The sequence below is a fragment of the Mobula birostris genome, chromosome 1, assembly GCF_030028105.1.
Source record: "Mobula birostris isolate sMobBir1 chromosome 1, sMobBir1.hap1, whole genome shotgun sequence".
NCBI lineage: Eukaryota > Metazoa > Chordata > Chondrichthyes > Myliobatiformes > Myliobatidae > Mobula > Mobula birostris.
In genome coordinates this window covers 227302619-227321399 of record NC_092370.1, presented here as the reverse complement: position 1 = coordinate 227321399, position 18781 = coordinate 227302619, and the positions used below count along the sequence as shown (strand labels likewise).

Sequence of the window (18781 nt, the reverse complement as noted above, 5' to 3'; positions counted from 1 at the left end):
GGAGCAAAGAATCCTATAGATTGACCACACTCTAGCTAAAGAAATTCCTCCTCATCTCTATTCTAAAGGGGCATCCTTTTATCTGAGGCTGTGCCCATCAGGGTCTGTTTCCTGCACTCCCATTTAATCTCACCTAAGTCAAAAAAGTCAATTTACCATATACTACTTTGAAGTTCACTTGCTTGCAGGCATTTACAGGAAAATAAAGAAAAACATTAAATTTATTTCAAATTATATATAAATAAAGACTGATAATGGGTCCCTTTTATCACCCTCCCTGTAAACAACCTGGGGCCCAGGGAAAATTTAACCTTACATGCGTCCTGTATTCGCATTCATCCTGTTAGTCTGTATAGGTCTCAGTATTGATCCAGATAACGATTAAAGATTAGCTTTATTTGTCACATGTTGTCATGTTGAATCAGATTTGGAGTTCCGGCAAGTGATGCAGAAAATCCACTGACTTTGAATAGCTATATGAATCATTTATTTACAAACAAGAAAAAAAAATTCGACCGAACGTCCATGTTGCACGAGTTACAGACACTACAAAGCTGAATATTCAATAAACGTACTTTGCTAAAAGTGCCCTCTGAGCATACCTTCCCGATGGCCAAGTCCACCGCTCGCCTTAAAGAGAGGAGAGAGAGCAAGCCTCTTACCCAGGATATTTGAAACTGGACACCAGGCAGCTATCCACCGGGAAAAGCAGCTGCAGTTTCTAAGCTAACCAGTCACAACGGAAGCGACTTCCGACAATCAGAGTAAGGCACGCTCCCCCACAGGACACGTGCATTAAAGCATCGAAACACACAGTGAAATGTGTCGTTTGCATCAACGACCAACACAGTCCGAGGATGTGCTGGGGGAGGGGGGGCACGCAGGTGTCGCCGTGCTTCTAGTGCCAAAATAACTCACTAACCCTGACCCTAGCCATATGCCTTTGGAATGTGGGAGGAAGCTGGAGCACCCGGAGGAAACCCACACGGTCACGGGGAGAACGTACAAACTCCTTACAGACAGCGTTGGGAATTCAGCCCGTGTCAGCTATGCTACCATGCCACCCTATGTAATGTCCTAGATTTTGATAGGGAGTGACCTCCAGTCTGTTATTCTGACCACCAGAGTCCTCAGAGTGCTGGGTTATCAGGGTTTTGCAGTAAATTCCCAGGGGTGGATGAGATGTATCTCGGGGTGTTGTGGGAGGCAAGAGATAAGCTGGCTGGGCTCCAGAAATTTTCAGACTTGCTCTGGCTGATGAAGAGGTGCCAGATGAGTGGAGGGAGCGAACGTGGTGTCTTATATTCAAGGAAGGAAACAGGGATAAGTCAGTAATTACTTGTGGGGGGGAGAAAAATAATTGCGATTCTGATTAGTTTTCACTTGGAGATGTAGAGATTAGTGAAGGAGACTTACCGCAGCTTTGTTAATGGAAAATTCTGTCCAACTAATCCGATGAAATTTCTCAGTGGGGACTAGGTACGTCAATAGGAGCAGTGTGTTGATGCAGCCTACAATACAGTGAGGCCGTTGACAAGGCCCCACTGGGAGATTGTTCCAAAAAAGTTAAAGTCCTGGAATCCAAAGTCGGATTGATGATTGGTTGCTGAAGGTGACTGGAAGACAGTGAGCATCAGTGTACCATGGGGACCCTTGCTGTTTAGTACATACATCAGTGGCCACTGTATTAGGTAGACCTGCTCATTAAAGTAAATATCTAATCACTCAATCATGTGGTAGCAACTGAATGCATAAAAACATGCAGACATGGTCAAGAGGTTCGGTTGTTGTGCAGACCAAACATCACTGGGCGCAAGGAAAAGGCTGGGAATATCAATAACTGTAGCGCTTCTCTTCTTGATGAATTTAAACGTATTCTGCGCAAGATTTGAACAGAAGAGGAGCGTCCCTCTCCCTCCGGATGAACTGGACCTGGTGGCATCGAGATTCATCGTCACCGAGGAGGACGTTAGAAGGGCCTTCCTGAAGATAAATCCAAGGAAGGTGACGGGCCCAGATGGCGTCCCAGGACGGGTTCTCCGGGCCTGTGCAAGCGAGCTAGCTGGAGTGTTTGCTGACATCTTCAACTGCTCCCTGCTTCAGTCTAAGATCCCCTCATGTTTTAAGAAGGCAATGATAATCCCAGTGCCAAAGAAGAGCAAGGTGGCATGCCTGAATGACTATCGACCTGTGGCTCTGACATCAATTGCTATGAAGTGCTTCGAGCGATTGGTTATGGCACACATCAACCACAGCCTACCGATCAACCTCCACGCTTTGCAATTCGCCTACCAGAACAACAGATGCCGTCTCTCTGGCCCTACATTCCTCCTTAGAACACCTGGAGAATAAAGACACATACGTAAGGCTCCTTTTCATTGACTACAGTTCTGCCTTTAATACCATCGTTCCAAATAAGCTGATTCCTAAGCTCCGGAACCTGGGCCTTAGCACTCAGATCTGCAGCTGGATCTTCAACTTCCTCACAGACAGGACCCAGGCTGTAAAAATAGGGGATAAGCTCTCCTCTACAATCATTCTGAGCACCGGTGCCCCACAAAGCTGTGTACTCAGCCCCCTGCTGTACTCACTGTACACCCATGATTGTGTAGCCAAGTTTCCATCGAACTCAATATATAAGTTTGCTGATGACACAGCAATTGTAGGCCGTATCTCGGATAGTGATGAGTTTGAGTACAGAGAGGAAATTAAGAACCTGGTGGCATGGTGCGAAGACAATAACCTATCCCTCAACGTCAGCAAGACGTAGGAATTGGTTGTTGACTTCAGAAGGAGTAGCGGACTGCACAACCCCATCTACATCGGTGGTGCTCAGGTGGAATAGGTCAGAAGCTTTAAGTTCCTTGGGGTCAATATCACAAATGACCTGACTTGGTCCAACCAGGCAGAGTCCATTGCCAAGAAGGCCCACCAGAGCCTTTACTTCCTGAGAAAGCTAAAGAAATTTGGCCTGTCCACTAAAACCCTCACTAATTTTTATAGATGCACTGTAGAAAGCATTCTTCTAGGGTGCATCACAACCTGGTATGGAAGTTGTCCTGTCCAAGACCGGAAGAAGTTGCAGAAGATTGTGAACACGGCGCAGCACATCACACAAACCAATCTTCCGTCCGTGGACTCATTTTACACCGCACGCTGTCGGAGCAGTGCTGCCAGGATAATCAAGGACACAACCCACCCAGCCAACACACTTTTCGTTCCTCTTCCCTCCGGGAGAAGGCTCAGGAGCTTGAAGACTGATACGGCCAGATTTGGGAACAGCTTCTTTCCAACTGCGATAAGACTGCTGAACGGATCCTGACCCGGATCTGGGCCGTACCCTCCAAATATCCGCACCTGCCTCTCGGTTTTTTTGCACTACTTTACTTTCCCTTTTCTATTTCTATTTATGATTTATAATTTAACTTTTTATTATATTTACTATTGATTTGTACTCCAGGGAGCGCAAAGTGCAGAATCAAATATGGCTGTGATGATTGTATGCTCTAGTATCAATTGTTTGGCAACAATGAAGTAATAAAATGTGATTTATGTGACTGTGACCGTGGAATGATTGTTGGTGCCAGTCAGGGTGCTTTGAGTATCTCAGAAACTGCTGATCCATTGGGATTTTTGCACACAACAGTCTCTGAAGTTTATGCAGAGAGTGCTGTGAGAAACAGAAGTGGGGTGCCTCAGCAGCGTAGCAGTTAGCACAACGCTATTGCAGCTTGGGGTGTCAGAGTTCAAAGTTCAATTCCGGTGTCCTCTGTAAGGAGCTTGTACATCCCCCACATGGAACGTGTGGGTTGTCTCCGCGTGCTCCAGTTTCCTCCCACAGTCCAAAGACTTACCAGTTAGCTTGTTTATTGGTCATTGTAAATTTTCCCTTGATTAACCTGGGGCAGTGTTTCCCAACCATTTTTTTTTAGCACGGTGCCCCCATAAAGCACCAACGCCCCTCAGGCACAATACAGTTTCCAGCACCCCCATAGTGTAAAAACGCATCTACCATATGCTCACATGAGAAAAATTATTCTGCTTTAAATTTTTATTTGTCCTTAAACCTAACTTACACACTACCTGTGCACGTACAGCAACTTTGATATCATTGTGATCCTTGAGCTTGATGGTTTTTAGCAAGAGTTGAAATATCTGGTTCAAGTTGTGACAGCAAAAGCCTTAAGTCCCCACGCGTAACAATGTCCAAGTGGTTTCTGGTTTTTTGTGAGTATGTGGTTCACTGCACTGAAGCCTCTTTCAACAAGGTAGGAGGATGGAAATGCAATGAAGAGCAGTTTGTTTGCTCTCCAAAGACCAGAAAACTTCGTCTGACAATGTGGCCATATACCACAAAAGCTGACATTTTTGGGTTAATTACCCTGTCTGGAATTTCCAGATCATTCAAATCCTTTAATAGATTCTGAAAATCCTCCTTTAGTGGCAGGTGTAAGCAGTACTCTTGCAAATCACCATCTATGAAAGAGAGTGCCATACATTCCAGGCATGGAAACTATGAGAACATTCTTCTCCCAATGTTTTACATATATATTTCCAATTTTCTAATAAAAGTGAACACTGCCTGGATTAAATTGAAATTCTCACCCTGCAGTTTCATATTTAGAATGTTCATTTTGTCATACAGATTGGCTAAGTAGCTACATCTCCATGTAGAAGTTCAGTCTTGTTTCCCAAGCTCTCGTCAATGTTGAGCCAAAATTCAACCACAGTGTCAAAGAGATCAAAGAAATGTTTTCGGCAGCAGCCTTTTGACAGCCAATGCACTTCAGTGTGTAAAAACAAGTGTTCAAATTCTTCATCATTATCTGCATAACTGGTGAAATATTCTGCTCTTTAATGGATGAGCTTTAATTTTGTTGATAGCAGATATTACAAGAGTCATGCTTGATAAAAGTTGCTGGCTGAGGTTTTTGGCTGCGAGATGTTAACAATGAATTACACAATGGATTGCAAACAGACTTGGAATTTCATTTTTCATAAATCCCACTAAACCTGTCATACGTATGGTGCTCCATCTGTTGCACAAGAAATCATGTTCCTAATCGGAATACTTTTATTCTCAATATACATTTTGAGCTCATAGGTTGATTCTCTGTTGATACTTGTTTAACTTTTTACAAGACAGAATCTCTTCATAAACTTTACCATTTTTGATAAACCCTATATATGCCATTAGCAATGCCTTGTCTCACACAGTTGACTCATCCAGTTGTATCCCAAATTCTGTTTTTTTTCTTTCTTTCTTTTTCAATCTTTTTATTAGTTTCAGCATCATATACATTACAGAAAAACAGATACAGAGAAATTGGGGTTGCATTATTGAAAAAAATAGTTTATACAAATATAACCTCAATTGACACATAATTCATGAGCCTCTCAAAGTCTCAAAAAGTACAACTCTAATATAGGGAAATATAAGGTAAAAATAGAAAAAATATCATGAAAAAAGAGAAAAAAAATTTCCCCCCAAAAAGAAAAACAAAATCTAAACCAGCTAAAAGAAAACTAAACTAACAAAAAGAAAAAGAATGGGCTATTTTGATATCTCAGATAAGACTATTAGTGTCGTTAACTCTGCTCCTCTCCCCGTATATAGAATAACAAAGTGGAATTGGAAAGGGTCAAAGTACATCATATGAAAGTATTGAATAAATGGTCTCCAAATCTCTTCAAATTTAATAGAAGGGTCATAAATGACACTTCTAATTTTTTCTAAATTTAAACAAGACATAGTTTGCGAAAACCATTGAAATGTAGTAGGAGGATTAATCTCTTTCCAATTCAGTAGTATGGATCTTCTAGCCATTAGTGTAACAAAATCAATCATCCGACAAGCTGAGGGAGTCAGATGATGTTGTTCTATCATTGGTAAACCAAAGATTGCAGTAACAGGATGGGGTTGTAAACCAATATTCAAAACAGTTGAAATAATATCAAAGATATCGTCCCAGTATTTCTTCAGCAAAGGGCATGACCAAAACATGTGAGTTCTGTCTCAGAATGACATCTGTCACATACAGGATTTATATGAGAGTAATAGCAGGCTAATTTATCCTTGGACATATGAGCTCTGTGTACTACTTTAAACTGTATCAACGTGTGTCTAGCACATATAGAAGCAGAATTAACTAATTGAAGAATTTTTTGCCTTTTCTCTATAGGTAAGCTTAAGTTCCCTTTCCCAGTCATTCTTGATTGAATTCAATACATTTGGATTTATTTTCATAATCATATTATAAATAATTGCTATCGAACGTTTCTGAAAAGGATTTAAATCTAAAATTCTTTCCATTATATCCGATGAGTATGAAATTGGAAAGGTACTAAGGTACTAATAACAGTATTTAAAAAGTTTCTAATCTGTAAGTATCTAAAGAAATAGGATCCAAGTAAATTATATTTATTAGATAATTGTTCAAAAGACATGAAACAATTATCCAAAAATAAATCAGAAAAACATATTATACCTTTAGTTTTCCGGACTAGATAGGCTTGATCCAAAAAAGAGGGTTGAAAAAGAAAATTAAGTAGAATAGGGCTTGCTAAAATAAATTGATTCAATCCAAAAAATTTTCAAAACTGAAACCATATTCGAAGAGTATATTTAACTATTAGGTTATCCATATGTTTGTTCACTTTAGAAAAATCTCAAAAGGAAGCAGGGACCCTAAAATAGAAGCTAATGAAAACCCTGAAACAGATTTACATTCAATATTAACCCATTGTGGACTTGAAACTGTATCCTAATTCCATGTCCAAAATTTTAAGTAATGAATATTAATTGCCCAATAATAAAATCTAAAGTTCAGCAATGCTAAACCGCCCTCCTTTTTGGGCTTCTATAAGTATCTTTTACCTAGTCTAGGATTTTTATTCTGCCAAATATATGAAGAAATTTTTGAATCAACATTATCAAAAAAGGATTTCGGGATAAAGATAGGCAATGCGTGAAATAAGTATAGAAACTTAGGTAAAAATCATCATTTTGACGGTGTTGATTCGACCAATTAAAGACAACATCATTGGTGACCATTTGGTAAACAAACATTTAATCTGATCAAATAAAGGAAAAATATTAGCCTTAAATAAATCCTTATGCTCCTTGGTGATTTTTACTCCTAAATAAGTAAAATAATCAGTAACCAATCTAAATGGTAAGGATTTATAATTTGGAACCTGCATGTTCAACGGAAAAAGTTCACTCTTATTAAGTTTCAGTTTATAGCCAGAAAATTTGCTAAACTTGGCCAACAAAGATAAGATTGCAGGAATGGATTTCTCTGGGTCAGAAATATATAGTAATAAATCATCAGCATATAATGATAGCTCATGTATCTCATTCTCACGAGTAATACCTAAAATATTTGGTGAATCTCTGATCGCAATTGCTGGAGGTTCTAAAGCTATATCAAATAATGAAGGACTTAAAGGACAACCCTGTCTAGTACCACGAAAAAGGGGAGATCTTTGATTATTAGAAAAAACCAAAGCTAGAGGGGTATGATATATCAGTTTAATCCAAGATATAAATATCGGACTGAAGTTGAACATCTTAAGCGTACTGAATAAATATGACCAATCAACTCTATCAAAGGCTTTCTCAGCATCCAATGAAATGACACATTTTGGAGTTCTAAGTGAAGGAGTATCAACGATATTCAATAATCTCCTAATATTAAAAGATGAATAATGATTTTTAATAAATCCAGTTTGATCCTCAGAAATAATTTGAGGTACAGGTGTCCCCCGCTTTTCGAACGTTCGCTTTATGAAACCTCACTGTTACGAAAGACCTACATTAGTACCCTGTTTTCGCTTTCAGAAGGTGTTTTCACTGTTATGAAAAATAAATCAGCGTGCGATAAAAAATCAGTGCGCGAAAAACATCAGCGCGCGCCCCGAGCAGCTGCTCTCCCCTGGATTTGGAACTGCGTTCTCGCTGGCATTGCTTTAACATGAGCCTGTGAGCAGCCATTTACAAGATGAGTTCTAAGGTATCGGAAAAGCCTGAAACTAGACATAATTAAGCATTTTGATCGTGGTGAACGAAGTAAGGACAACGTGAGTTTAGCTTGTGGAAGCTGACGAACATAATGTTGAAGAGGTTTTGGCATCCCATGACCAAGAACTGACAGATGAAGAGCTGATGCAATTGGAAGAAAAAAGGATAACAATCGAAACCGAATGAGTAATGATAAAGTATGACTTTAATTTTGAAAGAGTACGTCGGTTTAGGGGATATTTGCGGGATGGTTTGAGTCCTTACAAAGAACTGTATGATAGAAAAATGCTCGAGGCTCAGCAGTCAAGCAACCCTCCACATCAGCCACAGCAGACGTCGAACCTCGACCTTCGACATCGAGGCAGGCAGAGATAGGAGAAGATGAGCTGCCTGCTCTAATGGAAACAGACGATGATGAGATGACACCTCAGTGTCCCACCACCCCAACCCCCAGGCCACAGACAGATACCGATTCGTGGAGAATGCAACGGTAGCCGGGAGGCACACAGCACACCTTTAAGAAAAAAGCCGAAATAAACATGCTAATTAATTAGGTGCCACCGACACGTAATTGTCGGCCCAGATCAGAGACGATGCAATCGGAAATCGGCACTGATCTGGGCCAACAATTACGTGCCAGGTGGCACCTAATTAATTAGCATGTTTATTTCAGCTTTTTTCTTAAAGCTGTGCTGTGTGCCTCCCGGCTACCGCTGCATTCCTGCATCGTTCGCGACAATGTGTCGGTTGGCGGCCTGGAGAGTGCCACTGCACCACCCCATCCTGCGATGACTCAGTCTAACACACCATCATCAGTGTGCTTTGCGCTGTCTTCCTGATTCCCGTAAGTGATACTACACTGTACATACATTATTTCTACTTTATGTCGGCTGTGTATTTTTACGTGTTATTTGGTATGATTTGGCAGCTTCATCACTTAAAGGTTACTGGAGAGAGTGCTTGTACCGTGTTTTTGCCAACAGCGCTTGTGTGAGATTTTCGATACGGAGAACAGTTCAGTAATGATTGTGGAAAAGAATTTCTACTTTATATAGGCTGTGTATTTATCATATCATTCCTGCTTTTACTATATATTACTGTTATGTTAGGTTTTATGTGTTATTTGGCATGATTTGGTAGGTTATTTTTGGGTCTGCGAATGCTCACAAATTTTTCCCATATAAATAAATGGTAATTGCTTCTTCGCTTTACGACATTTCAGCTTACGAACCGTTTCATAGGAACGCTCTACCTTCGGATGGCGGGGGAAACCTGTAATACCTTTTCTAACCTTGATGCTAATATTTTAGAAAAAAAATCTTAGAATCTACATTCAGCAAGGATATCGGTCTATACGATGCACAATCAGTAGGATCCTTCTTTTAAAATTAGGACAATAGAGGCTCCATAAAATGAAAGTGGTAGTTTGCCTGTACTAATTGCATCTTTAAAAATTCTGCTCAACCAAGGAGAAAGAATGGAAGAAAAAGACTTTAAAAATTCTACTGTATAACCATCTGGACCGCGTGATTTACCAGAATTCATTGAAGAAATAGCACTCTTTATTTCTTCATCCATAATAGGTATTTCTAATTTTAAACGTTTTTCGGACGTCAATTTCAGAAAGTTTAATTTCCCTAAAAAGTCATACATCTCATTGAGATCTTGAAGAAATTCTGACTGATATAAAGATGTATAAAATTCTTGAAAAGATTTGTTTATCTCATCATGATCGACTGTCAGAGTGATCAGATTTACAAATCTTAATAATTTGATGTTTGACCGAAGCTGTTTTCATTTGATTAGCTAATAATTTACCATATTTATCACTGTGCATATGAAACTCAGTTCTTGTTTTCATTAGTTGGTTTTCAATTGATGATGTTAAGAGTAAACTATGCTCCATTTGAAGTTTGACTCTCTGTTTGTAAAGCTCCTCATTGGGAGCAATGGCATTTTTTTTATCAATATCTTTGATCTTATCAATCAACAGAAGTATTTCATTCTGAATACGATTTTTCAATCCAGTAGAGAAAGAAATAAACTGACCACGAATATATGCTTTAAATGTATCCCATATAACTCCACCGGAAATTTCATCCGTAACGTTATTTGAAAAAAAGAAATCAATCTGATCTTATGAAGCAAAGTAGAATTAAAACGCCATTGTCTAGCATTAGAGGGTATGTCCGTTAACTTGATAGAGAGATTCAAAGGTGCGTGATTAGAAATAGCAGTAATGTCATAGTTACAATCAATCACGGAAGGAATTAAACAAGAGTCTGTTAAAAAAAAGTCAATCCTAGAATGTATGATGTACGTGTGAGAAGAATGAAAATTCCTTAACCTGAGGATTTAGAAATCTCCAGATCTCTGAAATTCCCGAATCAATCAGGAACGAGTTGATAAGAGTAGCCGAATTGCTCGGTAAAGCCTGAGTAGATGTAGATTTATCCATTGAACAACAATTAAAATCACCACCCATTATCAACATATGATCATTTAGGTTAGGAAAGGGGGTAAATAATTGCTTTAAAAATTCTGGATAATCGACATTTGGGGCATAAACATTAACCATAACAACTTTTCTGTTAAAAAGTAAACCAGTAATTATCAAAAATCTACCATTCAGGTCAGAGAGAGTATCCTGATGCACAAATGCAATTGAGGAATCTATAAGAATTGAAACTCCTTTCACTTTAGCTTGGAAGTTTGAATGATATGGTTATCCTTCCAAAACTTAAAAAAGCGCTGATTATCCACTCTCCTCACATGAGTTTCTTGAGCAAAAATAATATGCGCATTCATTATTTGGAATACTTTAAAAATCTTTTGTCTTTTAATCGGATGGTTTAATCCATTTGTATTCCAAGAAACAAAATTAATCCTCTGAACCATAAGTACCGAAAATCAGCCTTTTGGTATGTAAAGAGTTAACCAAAGTGTAAACTCATGAAATCGGAAGAGGAACCAGTGTTTGGAAAGGCAACGGAAGTTATGATACTGCAGACATTTTTGTAGTTCTAGATTAGCCCAATTTTAAAAAAACAATAGTAATAGTTAAAGTTCCTCCACCCACCACCCAGAAAAACCCCGAACTAGGCCAAGAAAAAGCCAGAAAGCTAACTAACACTAATTCTACCCCCATTTTTCAAGGAGACAGCTCATAAAATATATGTTGTTAAGAAGAGCACCAAAGATCCGAAACAAAAGGGGAAAAAAACTACGCTATGACAAAAAGAAAGTAAAAAATTTAACAAATACAGCAAAAAAAACCTACATATTATATTTTCTGAAATAATAGAAAAAAAAGATACCAGTACATGTTATAAAATATTGAATATTTGTAAGGGAGAGTACAGTAGTTAAATGAAAAAAAGGTCATCCGGAAAAGGAAAAGTATTATGGGAAGAAGAACCCAAAAAGATGCAGGAATAATAAAAAAACAAAAGGATTGTGGGAAGAAGAAGACAAAACACCATGATGGTTATAGGAAAAAAAAATTAATAATCCCGCTCATAAAATAAGAGATTTTAAAATCCGACAGATAGTAACTGTTTCGGAAATCATAAACTTATAAATTCAGAAATTAAAAGGAAAAGAAAAAAGAACGAATCCGCCAATAAAGGAAAATTTTGGTAAGATATGAAAAAAAATACCAACACTGCCAATCAAAACCAGAAAACTTAAACTTATAAAGGTCAATTTTCATAAATGAATTATAGGTTTGGAAAAAAAACAGAAGAACCAAAACCCAATATTGCATGAACCAAGCAAAAATTAGACCGTGGGATCTGATTCAAGTTCATCCAAGAAACTTTGAGCAGCACTTGTAGAATTGAAGAAGCGCTGTTGGGTGTTCAGAGGAGAAATTCTTAGGCACGCAGGATACAATAACACTGGTTTGAGACCTTTTTGGTAGCATTCCGACATCAGAGATTTGCCAGTCGCACTCTCATCACTTCGGGCAACTCGAATTAATTGCTGTTTAACATGAACATAATGAAATCGGATAATTATTGGTCTAGGTTTAGATTCAGAATCTGGTTTTCGACGTGAAATACGATGAGTACGATTGAGCAATGGAGGATCATCTGGAAGTTCAGAGCTGAACGCAGCCTTTAAAGGTTTAGAAAAGAATACTGTAGGATCTCCATCCTCAGGAAGACCAATTAAACATAAGTTCTGTTGTCTGGATGGATTTTCAAGATCAATAATCTTGGATTTAAGACTCTCCAGCTGTTTGTCTTTCAAAGAGACTTTTAATGCCAAACTCTCAATTTTTCGATCTCTGTTCTGCGCTTCCTCCTCCAAATCAGTAATCTTGTTTTTTAGACATGTAACTGCATGATCCAGAACATTAATCGAATCCGTAATTGATTTAATTTCTTCTCTGACATATCGGCGTATTTCTTCCCGTTGTTCACGGAGCAAATTCATCGTTGTCTCATAGATTAATTCAGGTTGTTTGGGATCGAGTTTCCTTTTCCCGTCGCCATCGGCATCTTTTGCAGATTTAGGGTCTCGAAGTTTAGATTTTGTACTTGGTTCTATACTTGTATCTTCAAGATTCAGAATCCAAACTTACACAAAAGAGAAAGAAAAAAAAATCTATTGTATGAGTCTTGTAGTGTAGAGAAAAGTAGATTAAATAAAGGTGCTCATGAATATAAAATGAAATGGTAATGGAGTGAAGCCAAGAAGTAACTTCACTCCTTGAGCGCGTCCTTGAGAATCCTGTTTTTTTCTATAGCTCATGGCAGAGTTGATGTTCTTACTCATTTTGTCAATTACAACGAGCTACAAAGTTATTACTTCGAGGAGTTGGTTTTAAAATATTGGTGTGCATTTTGAGAACAGTGGTGAACAGCAGGCATTACTAATCTTTCACCAATTGTATGAGATTTTCTACACTATGCTATCATTTTGGAAATGTTATAAAAAGCAATGAGACCACTATTAAGGTCATTTTCAGTTTTCCTGGCAAATGACTCGAGTGTGCAACGCTTATCAGGGTGTCTTTACGGAAGTGTTCCTGCAATCTTGATGGTTTCAAGGCTTCATTAGACAGTGCAGTTTAACATACACTATCCACCACTCCCACTGACAGCTCATTTCACAGTAGGGTGGCAGAAGGCAGCTGGAAATGCTTGCAATAGAATGGGCAAAGGAAATCAACGAGCCAGGTCAGACCTACGATCAGTTGATCCGGAGTCAGGCGCATTATCCATGTGTCACTGGCCCATAAGAAAACCTAACACCGAAATAGGGGTTTGAACCTTGCACCCTCAGATTAAAAGCTTCTCTATCTGAGCTACCCAGTATCTCAGGCAAATGAGATAAAGAGAGATTTTATCATTATCATTGATCTACCCAAAACGTTGCCAATGTCACTGTTGCCTATCACTTTAGTGCTGTTAAGAAGGAATTTATTGCTTTATTGTTTATGGAATATTTTGTCTAGAGGTGTGTGTGTACATACATCTAAGTGTACGATCAGCAAACAAGGAAAGTAACAGTGGCTGCTGTTACTGTAACAACGTGAGCTGCCTTAATGACTATCGCCCGGTAGCACTCACATCGACAGTGATGTAATGCTTTGAGAGGCTGGTCATGACTAGACTGAACTCCTGCCTCAGTAAGGACCTGGACCCATTGCAATTTGCCTATCACCACAATAGGTCAATGGCAAACGCAATCTCAATGGCTCTCCACAGGGCTTTAGAGTTACACCACCTAGACCAGGGATCCCCAACCTTTTTTGCACTGCAGACTGGTTTAATACTGACAATATTCTTGCGGACCGGCCGACCGGTGGGGGAGGGGGGGGGTGTTCAGGTAGGGTTAAACTCACCTCAACATGTCTTTTACAGTTAGGGTTGCCAACTTTCTCACTCCCAAATAAGGGACAAAAGTAGCAGTCAAATCCCGGGACACTTTACCCCAAAAAGACTACCATGACCATGAAGCCTGGTGCGGGCACCTGTGTGCGCATGTGCGTACGTGCCAATTTTTTTCCACAAAATCGGTTTTGCCTTCATCTTACTGACTACACTGTACATACATTATTTCTACTTTATATAAGCTGTGTATTTATCATATCATGCCTGCTTTTACTATATGTTAGTGTTATTTTCAGGTTTTATGTGTTATTTGGTATGATTTAAACCATAGAATCATAGAAACTACAGCACAGAAACAGGCCCTTTGGCCCTTCTCGGCTGTGCCGAACCATTTTCTGCCCAGTCCCACTGACCTGCACACAGACCAAATCCCTCCATACACCTCCCATCCATGTATCTGTCCAATTTATTCTTAAATGTTAAAAAAGAACCCGCATTTACCACCTCGTCTGGCAGCTCATTCCATACTCCCACCACTCTCTGTGTGAAGAAGCCCCCCCTAATGTTCCCTTTAAACTTTTCCCCCCTCACCCTTAACCCATGTCCTCTGGTTTTTTTCTCCCCTTGCCTCAGTGGAAAAAGCCTGCTTGCATTCACTGTATCTATACCCATCATAATTTTATATATCTCTATCAAATCTCCCCTCATTCTTCTACGCTCCAGGGAATAAAGTCCTAACCTATTCAACCTTTCTCTGTAACTGAGTTTCTCAAGTCCCAGCAACATCCTTGTAAACCTTCTCTGCACTCTTTCAACCTTATTTATATCCTTCCTGTAATTTGGTGACCAAAACTGAACACAATACTCCAGATTCGGCCTCACCAATGCCTTATACAACCTCATCATAACATTCCAGCTCTTATACTCAATACTTCGATTAATAAAGGCCAATGTACCAAAAGCTTTCTTTATGACTCTATCTACCTGTGACGACACTTTTAGGGAATTTTGTATCGGTATTCCCAGATCCCTCTGTTCCACTGCACTCCTCAGTGCCTTACCATTAACCTTGTATGTTCTACGTTGGTTTGTCCTTCCAACGTGCAATACCTCACACTTGTCAGTATTAAACTCCATCTGCCATTTTTCAGCCCATTTTTCCAGCTGGTCCAAGTCCCTCTGCAGGCTCTGAAAACCTTCCTCACTGTCCACTACACCTCCAATCTTTGTATCATCAGCAAACTTGCTGATGCAATTTACCACATTATCATCCAGATCATTGATATAGATGGCAAATAACAATGGACCCAGCACTGATCCCTGTGGCACACCACTAGTCACAGGCCTCCACTCAGAGAAGCAATTCTCTACCACCACTCTCTGGCTTCTTCCATCGAGCCAATGTCTAATCCAATTTACCACCTCTCCATGTATACCTAGCGACTGAATTTTCCTAACTAACCTCCCATGCGGGACCTTGTCAAAGGCCTTACTGAAGTCCATGTAGACAATACCCACTGCCTTCCCTTCATCCACTTTCCTGGTAATCTCCTCGAAAAACTCCAACAGATTGGTCAAACATGACCTACCATGCACAAAGCCATGTCGACTCTCCCTAATAAGCCCCTGTCTATCCAAATGCTTGTAGATTCTGTCTCTTAGTACTCCCTCCAATAACTTACCTACTACTGACGTTAAACTCACCGGCCTATAATTTCCCGGATTACTTTTCGATCCTTTTTTAAACAACGGAACAACATGAGCCACTCTCCAATCCTCCGGCACTTCACCCGTAGACAGCGACATTTTAAATATTTCTGCCAGGGCCCCCGCAATTTCAACACTAGTCTCCTTCAAGGTCCGAGGGAACACTCTGTCAGGTCCCAGGGATTTATCCACTTTAATTTTCTTCAAGACAGCAAGCACCTCCTCCTTTTCAATCTGTACAGTTTCCATGGTCTCACTACTTGATTCCCTCAATTCCATAGATTTCATGCCAGCTTCCTTAGTAAATACAGACGCAAAAAACCTATTTAAGATCTCCCCTATTTCCTTTGGTTCCGCACAAAGCCGACCACTCTGATCTTCAAGAGGGCCAATTTTATCCCTTACAATCCTTCTGCCAAATTTGGTAGGTTATTTTTTGGGTCTGGGAACGCTCAAAAATTTTCCCATATAAATTAATGGTAATTGCTTCTTCACTTTATGCCATTTCGGCATGAAAGGTTTCATAGGAACGCTCTACCTTAGCAGGGGAAATACGGGACAAGGGCTGTCCAGTATGGGACAAACCAGTTTAGCCCGATATACGGGATGTCCCGGCAAATACAGGACAGTTGGCAACCCTATGTTCAAGTTCAACAGTGCGTGACAGGGAATGAGGAAAGGTGCAGCTGACTCATATCGTTTCCTCGTGGCCCGGTAGCACATGCTTTGCGGCCCGGTGGTTGGGGACTGCTGACCTAGACAACACAAACACCTACATCAGGACGCTGTTCATCGACTATAGCTCTGCATTTAAATCCATCATTCCCACAATCCTGATTGAGAAGTTGTAGAACTTGGGCCTCTGTACCTCCCTCTGCAATTGGCTCCTCGACTTCCTAACTGGAAGACCACAAATTGTGCGGATTAGTGATAACATATCCTCCTCGCTGATGATCAACACTGGCGCACCTCAGGGGTGTGTGCTTAGCCCACTGTTCTACTCTCTATATACACATGGATGTGAGGCTAGGCACAGCTCAAATACCATCTATAAATTTGCTGACGATACAACCATTGTTGGTAGAATCTCAGATGGTGATGAGAGGGTGTACAGGAGTGAGATATGCCAACTGCTGGAGTGGTGCCACAGCAACAACCTGGCACTCAACGTCAGTAAGATGAAAGAGCTGATTGTGGACTTCAGGAAGGATAAGACAAGGGAACACAGACCAATCCTCATAGAGGGATCAGGTGGAGAAATTGAGCGGCTTCAGGTTCCTGGGGAGCATTCTGACAGGCTGCATCACTGGCTGGTATGGAGGGGCTACTGCACAGGACCAAAAGAACCTGCAGAAGGTTGTAAATCTAGTCAGCTCCATCTTGGGCACTAGCCTACGAAGTACACAGGATATCTTTAGGGAGCGGTGTCTCAGAAAGGCAGCGTCCATTATTAAGGACCATCAGCACCCAGAGCATGCCCTTTTCTCACTGTTACCATTAGGAAGGAGGTACAGAAGCCTGAAGGCACACACTCAGTGATTCAGGAACAGCTTCTTCCCCTCTGCCATCTGATTCCTCAATGGACATTGAAGCTTTGGACACTACCTCACTTTTTTTTAAATACAGTATTTCTGTCTTTGCAGGTTTTTTTAAAAAATCTATTTACTGTATGTAATTGATTTACTTGTTTATTATTATTGTTTTATTTTATTTATTATTATTTTTTCTCTGCTAGATTACGTATTGCATTAAACGGCTGCTGTTAAGTTAGCAAATTTCATGTCACTTGCCGGTGATAATAAATCTGATTCTGATTTCAATGAATGACAAACTACACGTTGTAAATTCACACTAACTGTGACATCTACATGAACACTCCCTCAAGAAGGCAGCATCTGTTTTAGAGATCCCCACCATCTGGGCCATGCCATCTTTTCAGTGCTACCATCGGGCAGGAGGTACAAAAACCTCAAATCCCACACCACCAGAACAGCTATTCCCTTCAACCATTCAATTCTTGAACCAACCTGCACAACCCTACCTCAGTATAGCAGCTATGAACATTTTTTATTGAGATTTGGAGATACAGCACAGTGACAGGCCCTTCTGGCCTAACGAGCCTGCACTGCCCAATTACACCCATGTGACCAATTAACCCCACCTGTACGTCTTTGGAATGTGGGAGGAAACCAGAGCACCCGGAGGAAACCCACACAGTCACGGGGAGAACGTACAAACTCCTTGCAGCCCGCAGTGGGAATTGAACCCGTGTGGCAGTAGCGTTAGGTTAATTGCGATGTGACATTTGTGGACATTTTTTTTACTTTAATTGTACTCTTGTATAATTTTGTTTGAATTTATGCTTTTCTTGTGAATGTTGTGTATCTGATCCTCTGTGCCTGTGATGCTGTTGCAAGTAAGTTTTGCATCGCACCTGTGCAGATGAAAATAGACTTGACTTTGACCATGTCATTGTGTCCTGTGTCTCTAAACAACAGGGGATAGGAACAGGTCGATTCTTGGTACAAAGAGGTCAACGGCCGGACTGCAAGCCACCGGAGATGTTGTTTCCTGTCCCTTACGACCTTCCACCACAGCACTATGGTAACAGAGGTAGGTGAAAGGCTTCATTGCTCTATGATCTTCACAGGAGAATTCCTCCCTAAAACTCCCCACCTCTTCCTTGAAGAAGTTACTTAAACCTCACTTCTTCCACTGAGCTCTAGCTAAGGTAAATGCAAACAGGCTTTTTCCACTGAGGTTGGGTGGGACTACGACCAGGGGTTAAGGGGGAATCGTGAGAAGTTTAAGGGGAACGTGAGGGGAACTTCTTCACTCAGAGGGTCATGAGAGTGTGGAATGAGCTGCCAGCACAAGTGGTGCAGGCAAACTCGATTTCAACGTTTAAGAGAAGTTTGAATAGGTACATGGATGGTAGGGAACTGGAGGGCTCTGGTCCTGGTGCAGGTCATTGGGAGTAGGCAGTGTAGATGGTTTTAGCATGGACTAGATGGGTTGAAGAGCCTGTTTCTGTTCTGTGACTCCAGGTCACTTCTCCTCGCCCCGCCCCATGCAGCGCAGAAACAGGCCCTTCGGCCCAACTGGTTCCTGCTGGCCAAGGTAGCTGTAGTGTGCCGGCTGCTCCAGGAGCGTGTTGTCGGCGCTGTCTGTTTGCAAGCTTAAATCTCATTTAATACCTGCTTGTGTG

The 18781-nt window shown here is 40.5% G+C and overlaps 1 protein-coding gene across 6 annotated transcripts in view; it reads left to right on the top strand.

The window, feature by feature from the left end:
- The window catches only part of tdp1 (tyrosyl-DNA phosphodiesterase 1), a 98865-nt gene that overhangs the window by 67017 nt on the left and 13067 nt on the right, over positions 1-18781 (top strand). For all 6 annotated transcript variants that reach the window (XM_072272980.1, XM_072272986.1, XM_072272970.1 and 3 more), the window contains one exon: positions 18072-18186. In XM_072272980.1, coding sequence (XP_072129081.1) covers positions 18072-18186 — 115 coding nt within the window. The remainder of the gene's footprint in view (positions 1-18071; positions 18187-18781) is intronic.